This window comes from Idiotropiscis lumnitzeri, chromosome 10, assembly GCF_059441095.1.
Source record: "Idiotropiscis lumnitzeri isolate Australia: NSW breed Sydney's pygmy pipehorse chromosome 10, RoL_Ilum_1.0, whole genome shotgun sequence".
In the NCBI taxonomy this organism is placed as follows: domain Eukaryota; kingdom Metazoa; phylum Chordata; class Actinopteri; order Syngnathiformes; family Syngnathidae; genus Idiotropiscis; species Idiotropiscis lumnitzeri.
Window position 1 is genome coordinate 7,913,547 of NC_142400.1, and position 23,549 is coordinate 7,937,095.

The following is a 23,549-nucleotide window of genomic DNA, read 5'->3' on the forward strand; positions in this document are numbered from 1 at the left end:
ATCAGATAATTACTTTGCGACCCCCTACTGGCTTTCATGATAACTTAATTGCAACGACTTACATAGTTTTAATATTTAAGCAGTGAGTTCATTTTAGGGCAACATAGTGAACTAGTGGTAACCATTTCTGTCGCACAGTGGAGAGGTTCTGCGTGCACATCCTGGCTACAGCCTTCCAGTGTGGAGTTTGCATGTTCTATGCATATTTGTGGTTTTTATTCATGTATGAATAAAAACTGACCCGGAAGCAACAGCCTCGAACTCACTAAAACCCTGACAAGGCAGCGCAGTTGTCTAGTGGTTAGCACATCTGTCTCACTTTTGAGGTTTGAATCTTGTCTCAGTGGGCCATTGAGGACGTTAATTTGTCTTCAGAGGTGAAAGCGAATGTGAATGACCAATCCAAGGTGTACCCCACCTCTTGCCCAAAGTGAGTGACAGGCTCCAGTTTACCCGTGACCCTAATAGAAAATGGTGGATGACGGTTCATTTAATGATGCGTTTAAACAAAACATGTCAGAGCAGAGACCAGAATAATATACTGTATCTGGTCATTTGTTATTTATTACAGGCAATAAACAACCAGTCCAGGGCTGCCTATAGTTACAGCGGCAGATATAAAAATATAGAATTAGGCAGAGCTGGGCAGTCCGTCCCAGGGACTGAAAATTTGTCACCCCCATTTTTGGGGCAGGGAGTGACAAATTAAAAAAAAGGGTTCGATTAACAGGCCGCATGTTAATTTTAGTCCGGCCCACGAATCGGCCCTCATGCAACTGATGAACCTACTCGCAAAATGGGCAAATGACAAAAATTGCCTCAGAACGCATCAAAAGCGCCACAATCGTTTGTGTATGAAGAGATGTGAGACAGCAGTGTGCGTTCAAGCGTTCCTGTATTTCCTTATTCTGACATCACGTAACCCACGCCTACCACCTGCTACAGGGGCATACCATTACAAGAGGGAGGGGCAATTTTTTATGAATAAGGTCGGAGGGTGGAGGCCGGAACGATACAGAGATCGCAACCGGAGGGCAGGGGACTGACCAGCAAAAAAGGGTCATGTGCCCAGCTCTGGAATTAAGAAAGCAGGTCTGCCTGAATATGTAGCTCTCATTGATAGTATAGCAAACTCATGCGCCTATAAATCCAAACTGAATCTTCACTATTCAGCAGAGAATGACAAAAGATGCTGCAATAAATAGATAAGCTAAAGTGTGAATGGAATTAAACAACTGCGTCGATGATTTTTTTTACTCCCCCCGACTTCAGCCATCTGTAGTCCTTGAACATTGTCCAATGTTCCGCTTTACTTGTTCCTCTTGTAGATCTTCTTGGCAAAGTTGAGAAACACGGCGTGAGGAAGGTTCCGAGCATGACACGCGATGAGCTTCTGTAAGCGCTGGTAGCTCTCGTCTTCGTACTTGCGGTAGAGGCTCGGCATCTGCAGGGCGTTGTATAGCGCTTTGACCTTTTCCACGCTGGCGTCATCGTGCCGCCCGTAACACGCCTGAGGGGGACAACGGAGGCAACTTTTTCGTCAGTTGAAGCAGACAAAGAAGGTCATCTTAGCTTGTCTCAGGCCAGAAAGTAATAAAGATAAAGATGTCCTTTATTAGTCCCACAATGGGGAAATTTGAATCACTATTTTTGTAATACAAAATATCTGCATTTTATTATGCAACTCTTGCAGCCCCCAAATAATATAACATAGCTAAACTATATGAACATTAAATCTTTTTATTGACAGTTGCTGTGTTGAAACCCACCTCTAACTCTTTTCTCTGTTCAGAGGTCAGGACTTCCATCGCCGTGACGACAAGCCAACTGCACTTGTTATCTTGGATATCCGTGCCGACCTTTCCTGTCACAGCGGGGTCTCCGTAACAGTCCAGGTAGTCGTCCTGCAACAAGAGCATGTACGTCGTTGTTTTTTTTGGGTGGTTGCTCTGATTTAAAAAAAAATAAAAAATACATGCCAAGTAAACTGACCTGTATTTGGAAAAATTCTCCCATCTCCAATAAAATCCGTTTGGCATTTTTATGCTCCTCCTCGTCCTTGATTCCAGCCTATGAAAATGTGATTAAGAGAGGTTCCTAAAAAAGACTTTCTTTACTTCACTGAACACTCAACAATTGGCTTGCTTACCATGTACATCGCTGCTGCCACCGGGAGGTAGAAGGAATAAAAGGCAGTCTTATATTTCACAATAGCTTTGTACCTGAAACAGAATCATACCTTCAAAACCTTGTACTTCACGACAATGTTTCCAAACCTTTTTTAAGACAAGACACACATTTTACATCATGTGGATACACAGGTTTATGTCAGCTCTTGCCAAGAAGAGCAAGAGGAAACAATTTTATTGGTCTTCCTGTCACTATACATCACTGGCATATGATTATACATGCGTAGTATTTATTCATTTATTTATTTTAAATCTGACCAATTAAGTGAAACTGGATTATTTTGTGGAATGGTGCTTTGGAATCATTTCTTTTTGGGGTTTCATTCCCCTCATGACCTCAACTTGCCTCTCCATAGTGAATCTGTTGAGGTCAATGTGACCAGGGGGCGCTGTCATGAGGTCCAGAGCTTGGCCCAGTTCTGTTTGGAAGGAGGTCTGCAATGAAAAAAAAAAAGATCCTGTGAAACACTACTATGCAACATATCCTTTGTCCAAATTTTATGGGAACCTATCTCTACTGACTTTGTGCAAGAGCCAGGGTGGACCCTGAACGTGACATTTTAGGGGGAAACATCATTAAAATGAGGCGTATATTCTCCTTTTTTTTTTTAACCCATGTCCTGTTGCTTTTCGTGAGTCAAGTCAATTTATGAATGAGCACATAACCAGCCATTCACACCCAAACCTTTGGACAATTCAGACTCCTGAAAGTACCATGTGTGATTTTGAAGCCGGACTACACAAAGAAAAAACATGCAAACATGAGGAGAACACACAAACTCTACAAAGGAAGGTTTGAGGCGAATTTTAACCAAGGACGTTTTGACCTGCCGTGCTGGCCCTGCATCCTTTTCAATATATTCCAAAATAAAACCTAGAATACCTCATTGAATAGCTCCAGTAGGTGGACATAGTAGGGCTGGTTCCTGCAGTGTCTGCGAAGCAGCCTGTAAATTGAGCCCTCCAAGAGGAAGGCATCGTTGATTGCATCCAAACCAATCCCGTCCTGTAAAAAAAAGAAGATAGCTTTCATGCAAAAAAGAAAATGGAGGAACATTTCCATAAGAACAATTATTTTACAAATGGAACAGGGCTCACCTTCTTGTACCAGCAGGGCTGTCCTCTGCGGGTCACAGACGCATCCATGATATCATCGGCGACAAGGAAGAAGGCTTGAAGCTACAAACAACACCCGCAGAGCAAAAAAATGTGTTAAGGCAGTGTGACACATCAGGTGTTAACTGATTCGTGTATGCGGCCACATCTCAGTCAGCTTAGATGGACAAAAATGATCAAATGAATGCGGTTACAAGGCTGCCGGTTCACCGTCACACAAGTTTGATGCATGATTGATAGTAAGAACTTGAGGTTCAACGGTTAACAAAATTGAAACCATTTCAGAGCACCATAATCAGTGATTGTTTGACAAAATAGTGCAAGTGGCTGTTTCCGCAACCAGCAGCATGTGCGCCAACAAAAAGGAGGAGAATGACTTCATAACAATGGATTTGTATTTTTAATCTGTCTTCCGGTGGGTTCTTCATCGATATGTTAAAATTGCTTGCTGGAGGAAAATTTTGCCATTTGTTTTATTCGGGTTAGGGTAGAGCCAGCATTGTCTCTCATTTAGAAAAAACATATTAGGAAACTCGAACAGGAGTCCGTAGGAGTAGTATCAAAGCGACGTTCGGAGACAGACTTTTGGAGAAGTATGCAATTCCTTTATAAAGTCAACTTTTAGATTCCCGTTGAGGACTTCATGTAACTGTTTCAAATGTTGCTTGATTATGGATGGGCTGGCACGTGTAGGTGGTCTGACAGTGTCACACAAGTGGAAACAGGCTTCTTATAGTTAAAAAACTAATTACATCCATTCGTGGAAGTAAAACAAAAATCAATTCGCAAATGAAGCAACCCGCAGAACTTACCAATTCAATACACCATCCGACCACTAGAGCCCGCTGCACGTCGTCCTGCGTGAGTCTTGTCGGTGGTACGAGTTCCCGCAAAGAGCCAATCACAGACAGGCCGCGGTTCCTTTTGCCTCCTGGGGCATTGTAGAGCAAAACCTAGCAAATAAACACAACACACACTTAGTCTAAGTCACTCGACGTTCCATCCAAATCGTTGATGTCAACTACTCACCTCTTTGAGCCTGTTCAGGGCGTCGCGCAGTACGGGGTCGGTGAGGTCCTGCTCCGTCAGCTCCTGCACCAGCTCCTCGAACTGGGCTTCGAACAGCCCCGGGTCCGAGAGCAGAGCCTTCTTGCTATGCGACCCGTTGCAGGCGCTGTCACCCTGGACAGACGACACCAGAGATGCACGGTGTTGTGCCTCAAGTGACCTCGCAGCTGGCCGCACAATTCGAACCATTTTCGGGACATTAATAGGCAGGCGGAAAAGGTGTCTCATCCCAAACTGCGCCCGAGTGTCCCTCCGTTCCAATGAGAAGTAAAACTAAAGCTTCGACATTCTTTACTTCTACGCAAGCAATTGTTGCGGGAAATTAGTCCGCTTTTCGCTCACAAGAGGGGCAAGGATTACGTTAAATTGCTATTTTTAGCTAGCAGCTTCTCACGTCAAAACAAGTAACGTTGGCTGACATCGTTTACCTTTTAATTGCCTGCCAGTGATTCACGTTCATAAATAAAAATAATCGATTTTTATTTATCACACACACCCGTTACGTACCATACTTCTTATGTCCTCGTCTCCCAAATTATATCGTAAAACAAGGCAAAGTTGCGTCCCGTCGGATTTTTTTACTCGTAATCAAACCGAGGAACGTGAACGTCTCTTGGAACCAGGATGTGTAGATTGTAGTTCCCATTGAGAATGACGCCTGTTTTATTTGGAAGCTGCAAAACTAGAATTCCCATCACCCTATGCGCCGAGTGGCTGTGGGCGGAGATTAAGAAGGCTTGATTTGACACTCAGCGTTCTCATTGGCCACTTTAATCGAACCAGGATGGGTTTTCACGCAGACCGGCCAATAGAATTAAAAAAGGGGAGGAGTTTCAAGTGGAGTGGGATAGTGCGAACCAACGGGTGAGCCTGCATTTTTTTTCACTTAAAAAAAAATGAAAGAAAATAATACAAGCGTTAAATGTGTTATTTTTCACATTAGCTATTCATTATGTTTAAAAACGCAAAACCACTAACTGCATTTTACAAAGTGCACTCACTAAATGGGTGTCATATTTACATACAATTTATTCAGGTTTCAAGGCTGTATCCTGCAAAGCCTGCCATACAGATAAACATTTCTTCAAATAAATAATGCAAGACATAATGCAATAATAATGCAAGACAGGAGGAGGTAGAAACACGTCTCAGTGGAGAGTGCCTGTGTGTGTGTGTGTATACAGTACATGTACATTTTGAAAATCTGTTTTGTATGTGTGTTTACAAAAAGCGCCTCTGCTGATGTTATCATCTTCACTCTGGTTTTGCAGAAAAAAAAATCAGTCTGATGCCCTTAGTGTGAGCCCTGTTGGGTAGTGTCCTGACAAATATATACATTTATTGCAAGAGACTCATTACGTCAGAGTCCAAGTGCAATGAAAACCTTTTTATCTTACAGGAGGCGACTGCAAAAGCCACAATCAGATATGCTTGGCGCACAAGCACGTATTGCACACCAAACTAGTGTGCTGCATATGCATATTTTGTTTGCAACACTTATTAGATACGTACCTGTCTTTTAACACTTCCTGTACGTTTTGTGTGGACAAGGGAGAAAAAGTGTCAACCCATGCAAATGAAGACATTTCACATGATATACTCTGTCTGATGTTTGTGGGGGTCGCAAAACATGCACGAACACCACACCATGTTTCCGAGGCGCCAGCCATAAGAGAATACAGGACGTGCATTCTTATCAGGGATGCCGGCAAATGCGTTGGTGGCGGAGGGCTGGTAGAACTGCGCAAAGAAAAATGTGAACACATTTGCTTATATCACACTCAGCTAACTATGCATGGTCAAGTCTCTTTTCATTTTCTTTTTACGTGGAAGACAAAATACTTTTTTTTTTTTTAAATCACCATCCAACATGTCAACTCCTTGCGTTGAACAACAATGTACCGGAGGGCCTTTAGCATATTGTAATCCATTTCGTTGAATGCTTGAGGGCCTGTCAGTCTCCAGGATTTTGCCACTTGGGAAGGCCGCAGCCGAATGGAAGGAGGGTCTCGGCTATCTCGGTTTAGATGAGGCCGGACGAGCATCTCATCTGGTATTCCGAGTGATGTAAAGCACCTTCTGAATAAGGCCATAAGACTTTGGAGTTGATGGCTCTTCAAATATCTTCACTTACACGCAATACTTGATTATCTTCGCTAACCTCCTCCTTGTTTTCACAGCGCAGACTCTGAGTAGAGCGCTCCAGACGAGCCACGCTGCAGGTGAGGAGACACTAATCGGCGTACGGACACAGAGGATGAGGAGTTAAGATCCCCGCAGCTGCGCAAGTGGATACCCTCCGGGGCACGGCTGCCGTGGCTACGGTTGTGCCGGCTGTCGCTGTGTGAGTGATGGTGGGTGCGTTGGTGGGAGTGGTGGTTGGGTTGTCCTCGAGTGGTGCTCCAAGGGGCCCGCCAAACCTGGACAATGTTTTTTTTTTTTTTTTTTTTTTTTTTAAGCAGGGATGTGGACAAAAACAGAAAACACATTGATTGTGATTAATATAAAGCAATGAGGTCACTATTTGTTGACGTGAAAAGGTAAGCAAGTAAATTATTTGTCTTAATTGGGGTACAGTGTCCATTCGAGGACAGACACGATTTGAGGGAATAAAGACAGCAGTATTAAGTAAGTGGTCATACTTGTTCCAAAGACAGATGGTTGGTGGCGGTGCCCTCAGCTCCTCCTCTCCTTTTAGGCACCTGCCCTGCACTCCCAGCATGCTCGGAGGAGGGCGCCAGGTTGCGTTTGGAGCGCTGCAGGAAGCGAGCCATCAGGACTCGAGTCACCTTGTAGGAGACGGGTTGTAAAATCAGTATGGAAAAATAAATATGAACACTTAAACCAGGTCACAGTGACCTTTGGATACAGAAAGACTTATGACTGTTTTTACACACTAGAAAAATGAAGCATTGTTTTCCTAACTTATATTTAGGAAGTTCGAAGACATTTTGGATGTTTTTGTGTATTGAAGTTGAAGTAAATTTAATGTTACATTCTTTGAAACTGTTGGTGGAAGCTGGTGGGCTCAGTTAGGGGTTCAAATCCCCGGTCAGGATGGAAGAACACCCGCAGAAAATGGATGGGTTATGTCGGCACGGTACTTAGTTTCTACTTTTCCTTTAGGTAATACCGCTTCAAAATCCTAACAAATCAGAGGCTCTACTGTCTATTTAAATGCAAGGTTTGACTGTACGAACGGGTAAAAATATCCAAAAACTTTGTCAGACAAACCTTGAGGTCACCAAGTGAGCGGTGGTATTCTCTGGGTAAACGCAGGGGTGACACCGGTGGAGCTTTGGACGGAACTTGTACCCCCGGATCTGTGGATTTCATGCTGTCTTTTCTTGGTAAAGCAGTAGCAGGCGGCAAAGATGTACGAGGCTGCAGCTGTGCTTCGTTGGATGGACCTGAGAAGAAAGCGAGGTTTATACTTGCTTTATTGTCAACCGCCCAAAATAGAACAAATAATTTCACATGTATTCATTTTATCACTGAAAAAAAAAACTTAAATATCTTCCAGAGGTCCAGATAAATTTCCTCTGCTCCTCATTTTTCATTTTAACACATTTAAAATTATCATTCTAAAAGCAATGTAACTCTCTGTCTTAATAAAGTTTAGCCAATATTACCTGTGTCTGGAGAAGCTTTACTGCACACAAAGCTCAAGTCGACTGGAGGCAAAAGAACAAAAATATATTTAAATCAATTATAAAGCATCTTTCAAGGAAACCAAGGACACTTAACAATACTTCATAGAAGAGTTTTAGGAGCTTCATTACCTGCACCTGTCGAGGAGCTGAGGCCCGGCTCACTGCGTGACCTCATAATGCGTAGGAGGCCTTCGTTGTCATTTCTACCACCCTCGCCGTTATTCCTCCCGGCTCGTCGTCGCAGGTACAGAGGCTGGCGCTGTAATGGAGGTCCACCGCTCTGACCCACAAACTGCTCGCTGGCGTCATGGCCAACCGCTTGGCGTAAAGGAGTGGAGGGGCGAACTCGGATGTCCGGGATGGGGGATTTCTGTTGCGAGACGGACCCCGCTATGGACCCAAGATGGGAACAACTTCGGGCTAGCATCGCCTGGCGCCGCAAAATTGGAGACCTGGAGGAGTGAACAGTAGTGTAAACTATGTCATGAAAAACTGTCTTTTTAGTATACATTGATTGGGTCAAATGTTAGCCAGATACTGTCCAAGTCATACTGTCACAATATCAATTAACTAATTCACCACCAGACAAGTAAAAAAAAAAAAAATGGATGTTTGACGTATTTAGCCGCCAATGGTAGTCAATGAGTTAAAAAAATATTTTGACCATCATAAATTTACCAACAACTGCAGTAAATTAAGTGAACAGGTCAGATTCCTAATTGGACTATGGTGGGAAAAAAACCATTTGTGTGGTGCAGGTGACATTACTCCACCTTCAGGACTGGAGTGTAAAACGTTCACGTTGAAGGAGCCAGATGGACTTAATGCTCTGGGATTGAATTTCATTAGATTTTACTGGTGTACCAAATGACCGTCCTACCCACCTGTACGTGGTGGCGGCAGTGCTGGGTGAAGAGCACGAGTTGGACCTCTCCCCTCTGAGAAAACGTCTTGCTCTGGGTCCTCCGGCCAGAGGACTCTCCGGTGTCTGCGAGCGAGGACCACGGAGGCTGAGGCGCTCCGCTCCGCCGTCCAGCCCGTCGCTCACCTCACTGGCCGTTCTGCTGGCCCTGCCGCCAGGATTCCTCACCGCCACCTCTAACAGACACGAGTCCTCGGACGGCGACGAATCATCTGGGATGTCCACGATCTCGGACATAAGCAGAGACCCGCTATCCATGGAGACTAAATATATCAAGTAAAAGAAAATAATTTGAGAACTTTGTAAAGCCTTGTTTGAAAAAAAAAAAACAAAACAATGAAAATTGCAAATTTAGCTAAGTTCACACTCATTTTTAAAATTGAATTTGCTGTTTTTGTATAGAAATTAAATGGCAGGAAAATTGCTGCTATCACTGCTCTGCCTCGCTGTTTGATTTAAACTGCAAGAAAACATAACTGCTAGAGACTTTACACCACTAAGGTGTAGCAGTAAGAGAACTGGATCAATAGTTGTGTAAGCGTAATGATTACAGCGTTTAGCTGCCAACATTTTTGTTTTCGTCCATCATTATTGTTTCCGTTGTTTTGCCGCCAGAACAACGAGTAGGCATTTGGCTTCATATGCTTGATCGATCGTGACGAAAATCAGTAATCAATGAATCAATTACAGAAATTGGTATTCTTTCTATCCACGAGATGATCAATCGGCACGCAATTGATCGACTTCCTAACGATCAATGAATTTGTTGAATATTTTATATCGAGACTTATAAATCATAGCTCACCCTCTCCACTGAACGCCGTCGACGTTGCTCGCTCTCCGGACAGCTCTGCGCCGTGTTGGTCGAACATTGTTGCCTTGACACACACAAAACGTCACGAGAAGCATCACCACAGTGCCACTTGATGTATATTCCAAAAAAATATTTATCAACAATCGTCCTCACCTGGCTAGCAGCTCTTTGTCCCATCACAGCCTCGTAAGGGGGAGGACAGTCAGTTGGGTAGAGCGGAATGGGGCTCTCCATAGACCCGTTGTAGGTGATACTACAAAATAGTATGGCGATTATTTATGCATCCTCTCGGACAGTGTCCATCAAGGGTGTTCCTAATAAAGAGCCAATTGTGTTCCTAATGTTACCTCTGCGCGTCCGTCTCCGAGCTACAGGTGTACTCAGGAGGATAGTAAGGAGGCGGTGGAATGGGCGGAACAAACTCTTCAAAGTCCATGATGTTGGTCAGGAAGGCATCCTGAGGCGTGGTGCATTCCGGGTTGACAGAACGAGAACGGTGGGGCGCCAGCTAGGGTGGGGGGGGAAGCATGTAAACTTGTTCATCATATGATTTATAATGCAGGAGTCAAACCGGAGCCAAATTTTGAGTTAATGTTGTGGAACTGACCAATCATGGCTCACTTTCAGAAAACAGGTGAGCTTTGATTGGTCGTTACCTGAGCCCTCAGCAACTGTGTGACCCATCCATCCATCCATTCATCTCCTGTACCGCTTCTCCTCACTAGGGTCGCGGGGGGTGCTGGAGCCTATCCCAGCTATCTTCGGGCAGTAGGCGGGGGACACCCTGAACTGGTTGCCAGCCAATTGCAGGGCACACAGAGACGAACAACCATCCACACTCACACTCGTACCTCGGGGCAATTTACAGTGTTCAATCGGCCTGCCATGCATGTTTTTGGAATGTGGGAAGAAACCGGAGTACCCGGAGGAAACCCGGGCAAGCACGGGGAGAACATGCAAACTCCACACAGGATGGCCGGAGCCGGGATTGAACCCACGCCCGATGCTGTCTCTCACTGTGAGGCCATTGTGCTAACCAGTCGGCCACCAGATGGCTAAAAACCGGATTTTGCTTCTTAACTCATATTTCACAAACACAATTTTAATCTGAATGCCATGTTCAGACTAGGCACAAAGAACATGTTACTGCAAACAGTTTTGGGGGATTGGTGTCCCCTTTAAATAAAGTCATAGAATGAGCAACACATGTCGGCATGTTAAGCTATATTTGAAATATTTTATGAAAACATGACAAAAGAATGCGACATTTTTAAAATGGCATTTTCGTAAATATTATTTTTTACATTTTCACAAATGAATTAAACATCTTTAAAAATGAAACGCATGACTTGCACTAAAAAGTTAAATACATCTGAACTATACTTGCCTACCACTAGAGGGAGCCCGCTAGAGGTTATCAGTGATACGATAATAAACTGTCACTGAGAATCACTGTTCCGGATGATGCGAAATACTACCAGAATTCTGTAGAATGATGCAAAAGATTGCGTTTCATACAAAATGTTAGAGAAAAATAATGTTTTAAGTATGTCACTTATTGTTCTTTTTATTCATTTCATGTTTTTTTTTGTTTCATGTCATTCACGAACAATTCTCTTTAAGTCAATATTTTGTAAGTATATGACCTGTCACCTTTGAGCACTGATTAAAAAAACTATCTGCGTGCACTCACCAGGTGCACGAGGTCCAGGGAGAAAATATGGATGCTGCAGGTGACCGTGGACAGAGTGCAGATGATGGTGGAAAGAATGCTCAGACCACAAGCGCTAAACAACAAGTCCTGCAGAACAATATGGAACATCTTCAGCTATTTTAGCTGCAATGTGTAAAACAAACACTATCGGGAGACGCAACCTCCCTACCTTTAGCTGATGTCTAACCGAGTGGCAATCCGAATTCAGGTTGAGGACAAGAGTTCCATCCTCTTTGCTGGAGCAGGATTCAGTGGGCGTGCAACACACACAACGGCCATTCTCCACCTACACACAGAGAAAGAGTGCAAAGTCAAGACTGCACAATTATCTGACAAAACTCAAAATCTATTCCGGGAATATTCCACCGCGCGCATCTGTTTCGAAGGGCATTTTAGCATGAGGCTTGCGCTTTCTTTGTACCTTGCAGGTGAGCATGGACTTGACCATCTGCGCGTTCTGACAAGAGAGCATAGAGCCGGCCAGACTGAGGATCACACACACGGCGGACAGCAGCATGAAAAGAGAAACCTGTGGAGAGACACAAGGCCAAAGATTTGGTATTCTCCGGCATTCATTAACAGAACTGTGAAGCTTGAGGGACTCCGAATGGAAATACAACCTATGGACAAAAGTCTTTTTTTTTTCAAATACGTTTGGAATGAACAAAAACACAGTTTTTTTTTTTAACCTCATCGGCAAATGATGAGGCAATTCTGTCACTTCAAAAAAAAAAAAAAAAAATTAAATGTGGCCCTTCAGCACAGAGGTTCACCCACCACACTGTAAAAACAAATAAACACGACAAAATAGCAACAACAGAGCCTTATAAGAGCATTTCAAAGATCCCAGGAATTGACAAATACTGCAAGATGAACTATTTTCCCTACCACACGGAAGTTTACACAAAACAGCACAAAGAAGAAAACGCAAAAGAAAAACGTGACGGCTCCCCCGATCGGATAAATTCTCACTGGCACACGAGGTCCTGTAGAAAGTCTTCTCGGCAAATCAAAGCTGTAATAGATGTAAATCGGAAGACTAATTTAATACAATCAAATTACCTGTAGTTATAGATCACAATAATTCAATTAAATATGTTTGTCCACATTGCGAATCAAAGCTTCCTTTACTATTTATAGTCAGCAAAAGGTTGGTTGAAGCTAATAAGGCCCGAAAAAAATATTTTGTCCTCTTTTACTAGTTTGTTTTGTATTTCAACATAATACATTGCCATATTATACATTTGGTAAAAAAAAATAAAAAATTAAAAATTAAACCATCGTTAGAATTCCATCCTTGTATGACTCTTCCAGGACTCAGACAAACACAATTCCAGCCTGGAGTAACTTTGCAAATATATAAGCCATATTTTACAGGAATGTATGAATAATTCACAGCTACAAGAGGATCCATCTGCGAGGGGTTGCCAGATCGATTAATAATACAAGACCCCTCGTGTGGACTGTCACGTTCAATTGCTGTTTATGGTGTCTATTAAAAAAAAAAAAGTGCAGTTGCATGACATCTTTGGGAAAGACTAAGTGCCTTGTTGGTTATTTGTCTTTCACATCAAACCACAATTCCTCCGTCTCTTCCAGCTATTGAATATTTGCTAATGTAATAAAACTTCCATCCAGTTAGTAATTAGGGTCAATCTCTATCACAGCTGAAGTTGGGTGAGAGATGAGGTACACGCCGGAGGAGTCGCCAGTAAATTCACATCTTTGGGTATTTTTGAGTCTTCAATGAACATAACATGAATGTTTTTGGAATGTAGGAGGAAGCTTAAGTAAAACCTGAATCCTATAACTGTGCTAACATGCTAACAAGTAGGCCTGCTGTGCTTGTAATAAAAAAAACAAACAAAAAAATTACAAGCAATGCGAGACAATTTTTTTCTTTCTAAATAAAGATGAATATTTCTCATGTTCCTGACGACAATTTCTCCTAAGACTGATAGCGAACTGAGGAACAAGAATCGCTAGTGGTCCAGATTGCTAACCAAGTATACACATTGAGTTTTATTTTATGTTTGAGTTGTTATTTGATATGTTTGCTATCAGACTGTGGGCAGAGTGTCTGTTTGATGTGATTAAAATATCCTGCAACCATGAAGAAACCAAATGGGTGCTTTGCTAGCATTAGCACTCTTAGCTGAGTAAACAGCCACCATGAATGTTTCATACAGGGATATCAGCAGTTTTTGTTTATGTTTTTGGCGTTCCTTATTCAGCAAGGCATCATATTCATCGTGTTGGATGGGAGAGAGCTGGAATAGCTGTTCCGTTGTTAGCTCTGAGCCAAGTTATTCCTCCTTGTGCCTTCATTAGCATCATAGCCTCAGAGTCGGGGTTTCCTTTTTAAAGTACCATATTTCTTTACATGTATCAGAGAAATGCTGTTATTGAAATTAATAAAAAAAAATTCTTCTCAAATCTGTGAAGTTGTGTTTCGCTTGTCTGCTTCAGAGTGGCAGCACGGTGTAAAAGTGGTTAGCAGGTCTGCCTTGTATTTGAGAGGGTTTGAATCCCAGCTCAGTTCCTTTCATGTGGAGCTTAGATGTTCTCCTGCTTGGGTGGGTTTTTTCCGGGTACTGTGACAAACAAAAATTGTTTGGAAAAGGAAAGCAGACATACCACCAGCGTTAAAGGTCTCCTCCATGAGATAATGCCGACTATCCCCGATGCCACCACCTACAAAGACACAAATAAACACAAGCGTTATGACCTCATTTGCAGTGGGGACAAAATGTCTACACACCCCTATTCAAATTCCAGGTTGTAGCAATAGAAAGAAAATTGACCAAAATAAATTATTTGAAACCATTTTCCACCACTATTGTGACTTTTAACCTTTGCAACTCATGAAAAAATGAGAGGTGAAGTAATGAAAGTAAATAATGTGGAGAGGGGTCTTGTTAAACGGTGTCACCCGCAACCGCAACATTTCAAGTGCCTCCGGGTAACCCCAAATTGAGTTAAACTGTATTTTTTTTTTGTTACTTTTTTAATTCATTTCTAGTAGAACCATGAATTTGTAATGACACCGACTTGCATTGGGAATGGTTCATAATTACTTCCATCTTGACCAAGACCTCAGTTCCAGTGGAAGAAAAAAAGCTCCCAAAACGTGTATTTAAAACAATCACATAACGTCAGCTAGCTTGATGCTAACACATAATGAGAAATACCATAGTCAGGCTAACAAATAGCATCTACAGTGTGTGGTCGTGTTGTAATATTTTAAACAATTTATATATTTGAACTCAAACAGTGCAGCAAGATATGCGGACAGACAATACAACAAAACTCACAGGCATATATTCTTTATCCTCTGTGAAAAATTACCAATATTACTATTACAGATTGGTGTGTTAACTACAGTATTAGTGAAAATTGTCATTTTTTTCGGCAATAATTTACATATTATAATAATAACCTCACACACACTCGAAGGAGCTACAGCTAAGGACCCTGTAAAGGTTTAATGACAGTTATCGATCCTTCACTTTACGTAATTCATTACTTAAGGCAACCTACGTTCAGCTTCCAGTGTAGCATATATGATACAGAGTTGCTTGATACTTACAAAAAATCCAGCCCAGAAGGGACAGGACTGCCTCACGCGAGCAGACGAGGTGAAAGCCATGCTGGTGAAGGAGAAGGCCAGGACCATGGCGCCCAGGCCCAGGTGGCACAGACCCAGGTAGAGGAGCAACCTGGCCCCGCCGGGACCTCGACCCGAAATACCACGACGGCTGTCCGACCAACCTCGTGACCCCGAGGCCGACGCCACGCTGCTGGAGTCTGACGGCGAGGGCATGTTGGAGATGTGATGGAAGGAGGTTGGACTTAATCTGTCGGTCTTTAAGCAAAGTTCAAGGATGGCTGAACATTCAGAGCCTGGTCAGCAGAAAGTTGAGAATGGAGCACGCAAACACGTTTGACTGTTTCAGCCATGACTGTAGAAGTCAATACGCCTCACAGCAGCACCTCCTCCTGCAACAAGACTCCTCTGTGTGGCTCATATTGACGCTTCTGCTCGCTTATTCTTTTCGCTTCTTTCCTCTATTTCCACTCTCTCGCCAGTGGCATTGCGGCAATAAGCAGCAACCGGCACGTTGTCAAACATCCCAAAACAAGAAGGGTGGAAAGCCGCGCATCTCTCTCAGCTTGTGGGCCGCTCGCTGCGTGCGTGTGTGTGTGTGTGTGTTCTCCTCCGAGGCGGAGCATCACCCGACCTACTGTTTGGACCACCGAGAGAAAAAAAAAAGATGAAAATCCCCCACCTTGTCAAAACGAACCACCTTCCATCGATTTGTAAAATGCACCAGAAAGGACCGAATGGTGACAAGTCCGCTTGGAGTGCCTCCTCTTTTCCTCCCTGCAGTCACGCGGGCATCACGTCCACTCGCGTGCTAAGTGGCCGGGACGTGAGTTCGCTGCGCCCTCCTCCACTCTTCACAAGCTACATATTTAACAACACGCCACTCTTGAAAACACTATCCTAAGTCCGCGTTTTAAAACGCCGCTGCGTGTTTTCCTGCGTGGATCCGCCTCCGGGATGGAAAGGCATCGTGCTGTATGCAAGCCCGAGCCTGGCCCAGTGCGTGATGACAAGGCACGTAAAGCGTGCGTGAGATGCGGCATGCAGAGGAGGTGGGTTGATGCTGGGAAGCGAGGGCGGGAGGAAGGAAGGGAGCGATGAAGGAATAAAGGAAGGAAAGAAGGAAAGAAGGAAGGAAGGGGCCGGCAGATGGTCGCCTGGCAACAAGCTGTAGCGCAAGACCCGACTTTTTTTCATCAGCTATTCATAGTGAGCAGTTACTTCCCGCTCTCACACACATTGAAAGTCGTCTCCTTTCTTCTTCTGTTGGAGTGAATATCGGTTAGCTCATTTGTGCATAATTGCCTATAATTGGGCTGAAGTGCGGAGTAAAAGTTTGTTAGGAACAGAAATAGTTTATATTAATTAAAAAAAAATGCTAATTTGCTGGCCTCGCATGCATAATTACCCCATTAGATGAAAAATGTTCAGGTCATGTCATGGAGCCCGGAATTCAAAGTACCGTAAACACGGTGAAGATGTATTTAGCCGTTATGCTGCACACAAATGGAATAAGCTGCCGAAAGAAATGAAGTCAGCCTAGAGCGGGAATGCTTTTAAATCAAGGTGATAAACTTTGCTCCCCCCCCCCACAAACCTTTGATTAAGGTCCTCCAAATAATTTAAATCATTCTTTTCCTTTTAAATATATTAGTAAACCACTTTTATTACCTGACATTAATTTTTTTTTTTAGTTTTCTTGTTTAAATGTTGTCTATGTACATTTTTTGTCATTTTTGGAAGCTCCTTTTATTCTCTCTGCTTTACTTTTGAATGTTGTTAACAGCTCTTTTTGCAAATGTTAAAACTGAACTTTCAAGGCTCTCGAACAAATAAACTAGAAAGAACCCTAAAGGATAAGTACTGATCACACCGTGGCTTTTGTTTGCGAAGCGTTTGCAAACCACAACACAAAGACCACTCTTCAGTTTTTATTCAACACAAATGTGGCCACGAACCAAATACAAATATATTGGCAGAGTGAAGCCTACTTAGATGCAGCTCACGTGTTTTGACAGGAAAGAAAATCGTGAGCTGCCGTCAGCACAGTACTGTTGAGTGAGCAGGAAATTGCTCAATCGGGTCTCACAACTAAAACTTTTTCACTTGCTTCATCCATCATTCACCTCTCCGCAAATCTTCTATATTGCACTTATGGCTGCCTCAAACCTCCACATTCTCAATCTTTTCATATAACATTTACTTCTCACATACTGTATTTAGTTTCCGGGTGTCCTACCTTTCCCCAGTGTGCTATCGAGGGTAAAAAAAAGTTGAGCATGTTGAATGCTGCACTGAAAGCACGTTCAATCTGTGGTAAAACCAACACAATCGCATCTCACAAATGCGCACATCCTCAGTTTTAGGATTTGGTGATAGGGTGGTCACACATATTGCACACGCCACAAGTAGAAATGAATTTAAAATGCTTCTATAAAGACAATGAAATGATTTGTCACCTACTGTAAGACGATCCCTTTTTGAAAAATGGAATGCGAAGCGACTGTGCAAAGAACAAGAATGTGCCGTAAATGTTGTGGACGTGAGCCACCAGATGGAGACGTGTGACTTTCTGTGTGCGTCTGGTTCAAACTGATTTTTTTTTTTTTTTTTTTTTTTTTTTTTTTTTTAAGTTGAAGGGCAACTGGCACAGTGTGTGTGTGCTTATGTGTTCCGATGTCTAGAGAAGAGCACATTTGGCCGTTTTTTTCTGTGTGCTGCTGGTGATCTTCACCTCTCGGCTCGTGGGACCCTTTTGAACAAAGGAAAACAGGAAGAGGACATTTAGGACCTGTTCAGGATTGTCTCTCAACCCAACTTGCCTGTTCAACATTTAATGTGTAAATACTGCAGCGCTTTCATCTGATATTTTTACTTAGATGTTATTCTAAATAGGTTTATTTTTATATTTCATCATTTACCTAATTAAATAATATGTTTATCGATTCATTCTAATAAATAATAAAATATTGCGGAATTTTTTTTAGTTCATTATTTTTTTTCACCTCATTTACAAATGGACCACCTGTCTGTCTTGTAAAATCAAATGCGACGAATGTGCACAAAAGCTTGCCCATCACTGCTGTAATTTTTTACTCACGTGTTTCTTGCTGGATTTGTGAAGTATGTCCCGTGCCAAAGACAGAAAGGACTACAAAATAAAAGTAGAAACAGACAACGATGAAAGATAATGTCTAAGTAAAACATAAATAAATAAATAAATAATCTATACGGTTCAGATTGTTGCATTGCTGCTCACCTCCTCAACGTTAATACTGGACTTGGCGCTGGTTTCAAAGAACCTGATGCCGTGATCCTTAGCCAGCTGTAAACAACAAACAACATAATTACACAGGGCCAGGATATAGATGGCAATCACTTCCTGCTTCTTATCTTAAGTAAACAAAACGCCGAGTCATCAGATGCTTGCACCTTACGCAAACAATCCCTCCCTGTAAATCATCACCGTCATCAAGGGCTCATATATGTCACTCATATTGAAAATTGCAGAAAAAAAATATTGCACACATTTCCGTCAGGGTCAGCTCACCTTTTCTCCTGTCTCCTTGGTAACCTTCCGTTTTGCCTCAATGTCGCACTTATTACCGAGCAACATTTGACTCACCCCTGCTGATGCATTCTGGGAAAGAATGGAGCAAATGGACTGATTAGGTCGGGTTGAGCTGCATTGAGATGTTGGCTGGGGGATGCATTCACGGGAAAAACAGACAGACCTCAATTGCAAGCCAGCAAACAAGCAAGATGATGGATGTTTGTAGCGCAATCAGTCTGTTCTGAAGTCTAGATTAGACTTCGATAGCATTCGATGCAAGGTGAGTCTGCTTGGACACGTCATATATACACTGCTTAAAGTTCTTGGATGTGAATTGAAACTAAATATGTCTTGAACACATTACAGATAAGCATGTTGTTAACAACTTTGACACATTTAAATGATCGGGGCAAGTATATAAAATGAAGCTCCAATCACGTTCTGTTCAACAGACAAACCGCCAATTAAATCAAATTTAAAAAAAAAAAAAAAAAAAGATGGGACTTTGTCAAGCATCTTTCTTATGCTTAAGCATAATCACATTTGAGCCTCAAAAATAAATCCACTTAAACTCTCTGAAGCAGGGGTGGGCAAACATTTTGATTGGCGGGCCACAATGGGTTCTAAAATTTGACAGCGGGGCCGGTCCAGGAGCATATGGATGGAGTGTTTTGGTAATCTCACCTCATCGGAGAAAAAAAAAAAAATACATAACATTTTAAATGAGAGTGAACAAAAGCATTACAACAATATATATGTCTTTGAAAACTCACAGTATTTAGAAAATAAAACATTAACAAGTTTAATTTCTTTCAAGTTCGACGGGCCGGATTAAAACGTTTAACGGGCCATATGTGGCCCCCGTGCCGTAGTTTGCCCACACCTGCTCTGAAGGCTAGAAAATATCGTGCTGGCTTTTCCACGCTCCAACAACGAGGCACTCTAAAGAAGTCACACCAGCCCGAAGCGCTAGTAAATAAATTGCTGGCAAAAAGGAAAATCCTCCTGACAGAAATGTCAAATCCAGGTCCAGAAAGTAAACAATACTATAGTTTGTCTTTAGCCACAGGTGCTTGCTTCTACGTAACTGGCAGGTAAACAATGTCTTGAGTAGAAGCAGTCGAAAAAAACCTGTGGCAGAGTTTACTTGACACCTCTGTCCGATAGGAGGATTTGCATTTTGGCCACGATGTGCTTGCTTTAAAGTCAAACTTTTTATTTGCCTCTCGCTCTTTCACTTCCTCTCCGTGACATGCGCAGGCGGACAACGATGCGCTCTAAACCGGTCGAATTGAAGATGCATTTTCAGAGTGTAGGCATAGCTAGGTACTGGAGCTAAGCGCTTGTCACAATTTGGTCGGATAACCACGGATGTGAACAAAGGCGCTCAGACATCATGCAGAGTTGTTTTAGACGTGCACTAAAAAAATTACAAAAACTGAAATGGTGAGAAATTCCACAATTGAGTATGGCATTTTCAGTCTTTACACATATTTTCACAAATTATCTCCAAGCATCTCTGAAAGAGTGAATTTACTTTACTGGGTCTTTAGCAAATTTATTAAACCTTGTAAACATTTTGAATCGTGCAGTGCTTTTAATGTGGACACTTTCAATATTAACAGTTTAAAACTGAACTGCATAGTGGAAATTGTTGTTTCTCTTTCAAATTGGAGGCTCTTTAAATTAATGTAACACTTTATTTTCCATCCATGTGTGTTTCAATAAGAAGTACCATACATCCCAAGATGAAATGTAATTTTTTGAAGGGATGATAATGTACTGGACGTATTGCGGAGCCCATTAACTCATTTACTGCCATTGACGGCTAAAGACGTCAAAGATCCTTTTTTTTTTTTTTTTGCAAACATTGTTCCAGGTGTCGTTTGCCTTGCAGCTCCACTTATTTAGAATCAGCCAGTTTAAGTATTTCAACAAAAGGACAAAAGCAGGAACATTTAGGTGTAGTCTCTTTTTTTTTAACAGTAGTATAAGACTTGCAGTGAGTAAAGACAGACACTCATGACTAACATGAATGCTACTCACTGAGCGCACTATTTTTAAATGTTTACTTGGCGGAAAATAACCTCACTTCTTTGATGCTCTTCATCCAGTTCTGGATGTTTTCGAAGGACTTCTCGTCTGTGATGTCGTACACCAGGATGATGCCCTGGCAGAAAGCGAAAGAGAGGTCAGCTGCTTTGCAATGTGTGGCGAGCACCAAGGCGTGATCATCCCGGATTTACCATGGCTCCTCTGTAGTAGGCTGTGGTGATGGTTTTAAACCGCTCTTGGCCCGCCGTGTCCCTGCGTGTCGCAAAAGGGGTCAAGACAAAGTGGACAGAAGGCAGCGCTGCACTTTTCATCTGCAGGGTGCATTATTAAAATGTTGGCAGGGACCAAAATGGCTGTCATCGGGTTGCCAGGAATGTGTGCAGACACAAGCAATGAATCTGACTTGAAGTGACAGCAGAGAGCGCTACAGGCAGGATGGGAAATAATGCCATTATCAAGCACAGTGGAATTGCTGAGGAATTCAGAATTTGACCTCTCTAAAGTTGCATTCAATGAGTTTGAACCGCAGTCATGGACGAGGACCAATGGAATAAGTTTGTTTTGCTTTTTTTTTTTTTTATTTCCAATGAAGAGTCACCGCCATGGATGACATCCAGCCGCGGTTTCTGGCATGTTCAGCATGGCTGAGGGTGCTGGTGTGACAAAAGCAAACAAACAAATAAATGTCACGTGAAATAGCAATTGTTGATCACTTTTTCAGTCTGTGTTTGTGTATTGGTGTTGAGGTGGTGGGGGGTGACCATTGGGGGTCTCGCACAGATTGCTATTTTAGATGATTGATGTCACACGAGCATTTCTCATACTGTCTCTGATTAATAATCCCCTGCAGTCGTGTAATGTAACCGAGTACAAACTCTTTGTTACTTGATAAGAATTTTTCACGTAAGCTTTTAGTAGTTTTGTCACCATATTTATATTGCTGCCAACTTTCACTTGTATTCCATTACATTTCCTAAACAAAATGTATGCTTTTGCTATGATCCATTTCCATTAATCATCATTGCGACTGCAAAATAAAATCCAAAGCAACTGATAAATGACAAAAAGCCTGAACCGTGGAGCACAAAACCTAAGATAAGTCCTGGCTGCTTGATGAGGTAAGGGATCATGGTCTACCGCAGGAAAAAAAAAAAAGTATGAAATAATTAAAAACATAATCAAAAAACTATTACCCTCGCTTAAAAAACTTTTTGATTATGATTACATTTTCTAATGGACATTACTATTCATGCAGATGCTTATATTACACAGTAATATGCGGCATTCCATCAAGTGTCACGTGACGCACAGCACAACGCACAGCTTCATCTCTTACCATACTTGCAGTTTCACTTTCTTCCCGTCAACTTCAATTGTTTTAACTTTAAAGTCGATGCCTGGGAAGAGGGGGTTGGAGATTGGAGCAAACAATCAGTTAAATACCTCAAAATTGAACCCATGCACTCAAACACACACTACATAGTGTAGCAGAATGTAGGTCACAGTCCGTTGGGTGGAGACTGGTTCGAAATCACAGGGAGAGATGGTTAGGAAAGATAGGAATGAGTGTGGGTGGAAGAATGAGATATGTGCGTGTGCGTATGTGTCAGTTCACATATTGAATCAGGAGAGGAACTAAGTGTGAAAAAAGATGAGAAAGAAAAGGCACAGGCCAGTCTAGACATGACAATAAAGTGGAAGGAGAGTATCAGTAGATCGTTATTTTTTAAAAAGAAAACGTACCGATGGTTGAGATGTAGGTGGAGTTGAAATTGTCCTCTGCAAAGCGAATGATCAGACATGTTTTGCCGACTCCACTGTCTCCGATGAGCAGCAACTTGAAGAGAAAATCATACTTTTTCGCCATAGTATACAGACGTTCTTTCAAATAGTGACCCGTAAAAGTTGACAGAATCACTTCGTCTTTGGAGTGGCAAAACTTTCCTCCCTTCGTTGAGAAAGTGACGCCGGTAAATTCGGATCCCCCTCAGTGCCCCTCTTCTGTCCCGTTTGGGTTGACCAGCGTTGTTGACCAGTTATTCACATCCGCATACATCACCGTAAAGTCGTCTTACTTTTTCAACAAAAACAACTTTTGAGTCCGTTTACAAACATAAAATACAAAGTGTCTACGTGTTTTCCCCCTGCCTCCCCCCAAAAACAAGAAAAAAAACTTGCAGTCGGCCCAGAGCTGACGTAGTGGGAGAGCTTCGTGGGAGTATCTACCGGACGGGCATTACTGGGAAGGTACACTAGATGTCGCTATTTTGATTGTTTTCGCGTTGGGAAGGATTAAAGCGCTTCAAAAACAAATTAGGAGGCTTTATGAGATGTGGATAGATTAACCAAAAATTCGTACTGGACTCCAGAGTGGGCCCACTGCTACATAACAATAATATGACTAAAGTTTTGGGAAAAAATCTCGAAATAAGAGTAAATAAGTACTTAATGAAAAAAATATCAACGCGCTGAGCATTTTCTTTTAAATCGATGAATATCAATTTAACAAAATTAAGAAAAAGGAATATTTAGATTTAAGTAAACAGTAAAACAATTTCAGCCATAATAAATTTGAACTGCAGGAATCCGTATTTGTTCCTCATATAAAAACGTTTTCACTCAGAAATAGGAATATAACTCGTATTTTCTTGGTTGTTTGGGTGGCCAGGCATCACAGACCCAGGTATTCGTATACAACATCAAAAAGTATTTTTTTATTTTACATTTCCCCCAACGTTGTCCGTGATAGCTCAAACTCACAAATAGGTTTGTAGCATAACCTGGCTTCTGTCATTTAATATTACCACAGGGGATGTAAATGAGTTACTTATAGTTACTCGCGACAATAAAATAAAATA

The 23,549-nt window shown here is 42.2% G+C and overlaps 3 protein-coding genes across 3 annotated transcripts; all 3 read right to left on the reverse strand.

The window, feature by feature from the left end:
* Positions 1-430: 430 nt before the first annotated feature.
* fdps (farnesyl diphosphate synthase (farnesyl pyrophosphate synthetase, dimethylallyltranstransferase, geranyltranstransferase)) lies at positions 431-5,019 on the reverse strand. Its single transcript, XM_088307780.1, is given in 11 exon segments — positions 431-1,510; positions 1,770-1,904; positions 1,993-2,070; positions 2,150-2,222; positions 2,536-2,624; positions 3,073-3,195; positions 3,288-3,368; positions 4,118-4,258; positions 4,335-4,487; positions 4,881-4,952; positions 4,954-5,019. Coding segments are annotated over 11 exon segments (1,212 nt in total). The 3' UTR covers positions 431-1,309.
* A 363-nt stretch (positions 5,020-5,382) lies between these two features.
* On the reverse strand, positions 5,383-16,848 carry entrep3 (endosomal transmembrane epsin interactor 3). Its single transcript, XM_088307778.1, has 14 exons — positions 15,066-16,848; positions 14,114-14,170; positions 11,898-12,005; positions 11,646-11,762; positions 11,456-11,563; positions 10,110-10,270; positions 9,916-10,015; positions 9,754-9,826; positions 8,911-9,211; positions 8,156-8,478; positions 8,006-8,047; positions 7,608-7,783; positions 7,016-7,162; positions 5,383-6,793 (listed from the first exon to the last, which is right to left on the reverse strand). The coding sequence occupies exons 1-14, from the start codon at positions 15,297-15,299 to the stop codon at positions 6,548-6,550; spliced, it is 2,193 nt and encodes a 730-aa protein (XP_088163904.1). The 5' UTR covers positions 15,300-16,848; the 3' UTR covers positions 5,383-6,547.
* Positions 16,849-17,001: 153 nt separating this feature from the next.
* On the reverse strand, positions 17,002-22,912 carry rab13 (RAB13, member RAS oncogene family). Its single transcript, XM_088307785.1, has 8 exons — positions 22,435-22,912; positions 22,028-22,088; positions 20,883-20,943; positions 20,729-20,806; positions 18,634-18,723; positions 18,343-18,408; positions 18,184-18,234; positions 17,002-17,835 (listed from the first exon to the last, which is right to left on the reverse strand). Exons 1-8 carry the CDS (start codon positions 22,556-22,558, stop codon positions 17,764-17,766), a joined length of 603 nt encoding a protein of 200 aa, XP_088163911.1. The 5' UTR covers positions 22,559-22,912; the 3' UTR covers positions 17,002-17,763.
* Positions 22,913-23,549: the final 637 nt, after the last annotated feature.

What these genes read in the sequence shown, in the direction of transcription:
- entrep3 (XM_088307778.1), bottom strand. Translation starts at nt 15,299, where the DNA reads ATGCCCTCGCCGTCAGACTCCAGCAGCGTGGCGTCGGCCTCGGGGTCA. An exon ending in GGAGACCTTTAACGCTGGTG is followed by an intron (nt 12,006 to 14,113) that starts GTATGTCTGCTT and finishes GTCTCTCCACAG; the next exon opens with GTTTCTCTTTTCATGCTGCT. An exon ending in CAGCTCCTCGACAGGTGCAG is followed by an intron (nt 8,048 to 8,155) that starts GTAATGAAGCTC and finishes TTTTGCCTCCAG; the next exon opens with TCGACTTGAGCTTTGTGTGC.
- rab13 (XM_088307785.1), bottom strand. Translation starts at nt 22,558, where the DNA reads ATGGCGAAAAAGTATGATTTTCTCTTCAAGTTGCTGCTCATCGGAGAC. An exon ending in CACCTACATCTCAACCATCG is followed by an intron (nt 22,089 to 22,434) that starts GTACGTTTTCTT and finishes CCCTCTTCCCAG; the next exon opens with GCATCGACTTTAAAGTTAAA. An exon ending in GGATGAAGAGCATCAAAGAA is followed by an intron (nt 18,724 to 20,728) that starts GTGAGGTTATTT and finishes ATTCTTTCCCAG; the next exon opens with AATGCATCAGCAGGGGTGAG.